General features: G+C 40.1%; 1 protein-coding gene across 1 annotated transcript; it reads left to right on the plus strand.

The window, feature by feature from the left end:
- Window positions 1–1233: 1233 nt before the first annotated feature.
- On the plus strand, window positions 1234–2677 carry LOC309491743 (serine/threonine-protein kinase pim-2-like; the record flags this gene model as incomplete). The annotated part of the gene is made up of 5 exons (XM_082190775.1): window positions 1234–1303; window positions 1382–1561; window positions 1738–1832; window positions 1974–2024; window positions 2267–2677. Exons 3-5 carry the CDS (start codon window positions 1770–1772, stop codon window positions 2675–2677), a joined length of 525 nt encoding a protein of 174 aa, XP_082046901.1. The 5' UTR covers window positions 1234–1303; window positions 1382–1561; window positions 1738–1769.
- Window positions 2678–4588: the final 1911 nt, after the last annotated feature.

The following is a 4588-nucleotide window of genomic DNA, read 5'->3' on the forward strand; positions in this document are numbered from 1 at the left end:
ACGTCATCCTCAGGTTCGTTCCTGTCTGAGGTCCCTGTCGAGAGGAGGTGTAGAGAGTCATCCTCAGGTTCGTTCCTGTCTGAGGTCCCTGTCGAGAGGAGGTGTGGAGAGTCATCCTCAGGTTCGTTCCTCTCTGAGGTCCATGTCTGGGGGGAATATGTGTTTTTTGCCAGAGTGTTTCTGGGTTTTGGCCGAGCTAGATGTACATTCTATGTTGCCTTGTTCAGTAAAGGTTCACCAGATTACGAACTTCTCCTCATGTTATTCAAATATATTACAATCCTCAGGTTCGTTCCTGTCTGAGGTCCCTGTCGAGAGGAGGAGTAGAGAGCCGTTGAGTCTGAGCAGCCGAGGCTCGTACAGCGTCGAGTGGAGGTGGAGTGGCGATGGATCGGAGAGCCCAAACCAACAGGGATTGTCCAGGTCCGACAGCCTCGAAGGGTTTCTGTGTCCTCCGCTGCCGGGTCAAGTTCCTGTCGAGCCAACAGAGACTTCAGATGGCCGAACTGCTAAGGGTGCCGTGGAGGCTTCTCCAGTGAACAAGAGCTCAAAAGGTGAGATATTTTAAAATATTTTAATTGGACATTCATCTAACATTTTCAGAACATTCCGAGAACCTTCAAAAGTAACGTTCCCATAATGCAAAATTATCAAATAGAATGTTCCTTTAACCAAGATAGAACATTTTTGAAACGTTGAAAAAACTGGACGTTTTGAACGTTCAGGGAACATTTAGAAATAATGTTTCCTTAATTGAATGGGAATGTTAGCAAAACGCTCTCAATAAGGCATGAACTTGATGGCACTTGCGCTGTCTGACACACACCAGAAACACACACACAGAAAGCCGCTTCTCGACAGCATACGATCCAGAAAATAATTATATTTCGCCACTTATTGCTCTTGAATTGTCTAAATGGCTGTCGTGCCGAGCATTACAGAGTCGGTTATGTCATAAATAAGACATTGCTATGCATTTAATAAAAGTTAATGTTTAATATAATATAAATATATTTTAAGATATGGCCCATATGATCTTTGCCATTACCAGAACTGAGCCACACATGTGCCAGAGTTGGCCAAATGAAGCCTGGAAATGTATGTTTTCTTTTTAATAAAAGATCGATAAAGTTCATTTTCTTATTTTATCTGTTGACACGTGATAATTGTGAAATAAAATGACTATTAATATTGTGAAATAAGATGTTGGGACATTTATGCAGGCATTAAGCAGAAGTCAGGCGTGAACAATTCCCATTACTTTAGATTTGTAACATTACAGATAATAATTTAACAGTAAAATGTAAGTTATATCATTGCTTAATTTGACGTCAGAGATGTGTCTAATAGTTGTTTTCAATTGTTTTTTTCTTCATTTCAGAAAAAGCTCCAGAACGCAGGAAGAGGGAAATAGCTGGTTGTTTCCTCCGGCTCTGGAAGGCTTTGAAGTGTGTGTTCTGCTGCTGTTCCTGTAGTGTTGTGGATGTTGTGGAGGCTTTTGTTCCTGATCCTGAACCATCATCACCCGCTCCAGATCACTCCGGCGTCAAGCCAAATCATGGTAAATCATTATTTCTCCAACATTATTTTCAACAGTATTATCTTGGTTTCCACTCAAAATAAGGCTTGTTTTTAGAGAATATTAATATTATTTCCCCCATTATAATATTATTTACTCGACCAGCACTGGATCTAGCAAGCTAATAATTGTCTCATATTTTTCTGTTTGTTTTTCAGAGTTCTTTGAGTCTCTCTATAACGTGGGAAAGATGATTGGATCCGGAGGATTTGGCAATGTGTACCTGGGAACACGCAGATTTGATGGCAAAAAGGTAAATCTTACTTAATTGTACAAACATTTTGCTCTTGCAAAACACATTTAAAACAATTTACAGATGGTTTAATACTCAGTGCAAGTTCAGGCGCTTGAATACTGTTACTGTTATTGAAACTGGGATGTTTTGTTTTTGCAGGTTGCCATCAAGCGGATGCGCAAGATTCACAACGATCGTTATCTTAATATTGTAAGTTGTCCAAAAGCTGAATGTGTATTGAGTTGTTTAAGTGTAGATTACTGTAGTTAATACACCCGTAGGAAGCATTAGGTGTAAATGTGATCAACAAATAAGCCTAGAGGCACCAAATAACTTTGAGCTGAAAAGGCTCTTTTGAACGGATCTAAAAAGATCAAAGAAAAGTACATTTCAAAATAATGTTTTCTTCAGATTTTTACCCAGCTAACCTTCAGTCTGCTACTTCTCTCTAGCCTGGGAATCCCAAACCTCTCGTTACAGAAGTGGCGCTGCTGATGATGATGAGGCAAGAACCCATAAGCCCCTTCGTCATCCGACTATACGAGTGGTTTGAAGATCCTAGAGATTTCACTCTGGTTATGGAGTATCCCGAACCCTGCGAGAGCTTGCTGGACTTCATCACTCGTAATCATCAAGTGTTTGAAACAACAGCACGGGTCATCATGAGACAGGCTGTGCTGGCAGTGCAACACTGCATCCATCGTGGCGTTTTCCATAATGACATTCATGCGCAGAATTTCCTGTTGAAGAAACCCCCGCTACAGGTCAAGCTGATAGACTTTGGCTGCGGTCAGCTGTTCAGTAGCGATGGCTACGACAGCAAAATATACATTGGTGAGCATTCTGGGAGTGTGGAAACCTGAATGTAGTGACTTACTAATTATTTGATGCTTTAAAAAAAAAAAGCTCAACAATGTGCAAATGTCTTTCTTCCAGGAGTTCCGAATTACCGCCCACCTGAAGTCTTGACAGAGCCTCGATTCCACGCCGTCCCAGCAAATGTCTGGTCTCTAGGAGTGTTGCTGTACCAGATGGTGAACGGATGTTCTCCTTTTCACAATAGAACGGAAATCACACAAGCCAAAGTTACATTTCTCAAACCCAACTTATCCAAAAGTGAGTGAATAATATTGATAACATTGATAAACACACACATAAAGCAAAGGCTTTGTACAGAAACAGTTAAAGGTGAAGTGTGTAAGATGTTTTATATATAGCTGTTTTATTTGGTCATTTATTCCACTCGCTGCCACTAGTGTCGCAGAAACGACATACTTCACTTTTAAACTAAAGATAAGAAACATTTTACAGTATATTAATCATGTTTTAGATGCTGTTTTCAAAAATGCCAGGTCACATGCTCATGACTAACCAGCTCTCTCCTTATTGTACAGAATGCAGGGATCTGATTAGCCAGTGTCTAGCCAGGGATCCGACTAAACGCCCGACGTTAGAGCAGATGTTACAACATAAATGGATTAGTAATGGTCTACAGTAGATTGGAGAAGTTCAGGAGATTCACACCATCAGTTTCAGGTGTGAGGAAGTGTAACAGGCAGAGAAGGATTATTATCTTTTGTCTTAAATTCTGGATTATTTGTAGTGAGATTTTCAAATGTGTGTTCATTGTAATGTTCTTGTTATAGTCAAGTCACCTTCATTTATATAGCGCTTGATACTATACAGATTGTTTTAAAGCGGCTTCACTGTAGTAAACAGGAGAATAACAGAATCAGTGAACCAAGCAGAATTCAATTCTGTTCTAGCTCTAAAAAATCATTCATGAGTTGACTTGTTCATATCATCTTTGTATTGGATAGGAAATCACAGCTCACAGGCGGCTGCTCTGCGCGGGTGTGTCCGACTACCACGTACCCGGCCGTCAGCGGACTAGTTCACCGGTTAGCAACCTACAATACTCTGACAAGAGGTTTGTGTTTAAAAACTCTGGCCAACCAGCTTCTCATCAGCCATTGTCTTTCTCCATCCAAACTATTATTTTTCACCGGTGGGTAACTGATGTTAAAGCAAATGACTCTGATGAAAATGAAAATAAGTCTAAATACGTTTTAAGTGCATCAAGACTTTTAATAACTATTCTCCTGTTTATTGGAAATGTTGAGCTAAATCCCGGGCCTGACTCAAATACTTGTTTGACAACTTTAGGCATATTGCATTTGTGGGGACTATATGCACTTGCAAACTATAGCAGATTTCTTACCGCTGTACCGCAACCACAGCGCATGTTTTTACCGATAACTCACGAATATTTTCCCCATTCTAGATTTCCAACCCCGATTATCTTTACTCCCCCATTTTTTCCGATCTTACCCTCTGAAGTATCTTCTTCTAGTCCTTTAGTCAAAACAGTTAAAGTACAAAGAAGAAGACCTCATCCAAGAAATAGTCCAACTAATTTAAGTCAACTCGGTAGCACCAGAGGCTTTAAGATTTGCCATTTAAACACCCGAAGCCTTGTTCCCAAACTAGACGAATTTAAAATCTTGCTTGCGCAGTCGAAAGCACATGTAATGGCAATCTCTGAATCATGGTTAACTCCTAATATTCCGGATTCTTTTATGAATTGTATGGTAAAGACCGCATTAGCAAGACCGGCGGCGGAGTGGCCTTCTATGTGAGTCGGAAATATGCACACTTAATATCAAAGTTTGAAACCGAAACATTAAAACTGATCGTACATTTTACACCTCAACATGCAATTACCATTATTGTCACCTACAAACCCCCTAATGTCAGTGAAAGTTCTTATCTAT

This window comes from Leuciscus leuciscus, assembly GCF_965113295.1.
Source record: "Leuciscus leuciscus genome assembly, contig: HAP1_SCAFFOLD_508, whole genome shotgun sequence".
NCBI classification, from domain to species: domain Eukaryota; kingdom Metazoa; phylum Chordata; class Actinopteri; order Cypriniformes; family Leuciscidae; genus Leuciscus; species Leuciscus leuciscus.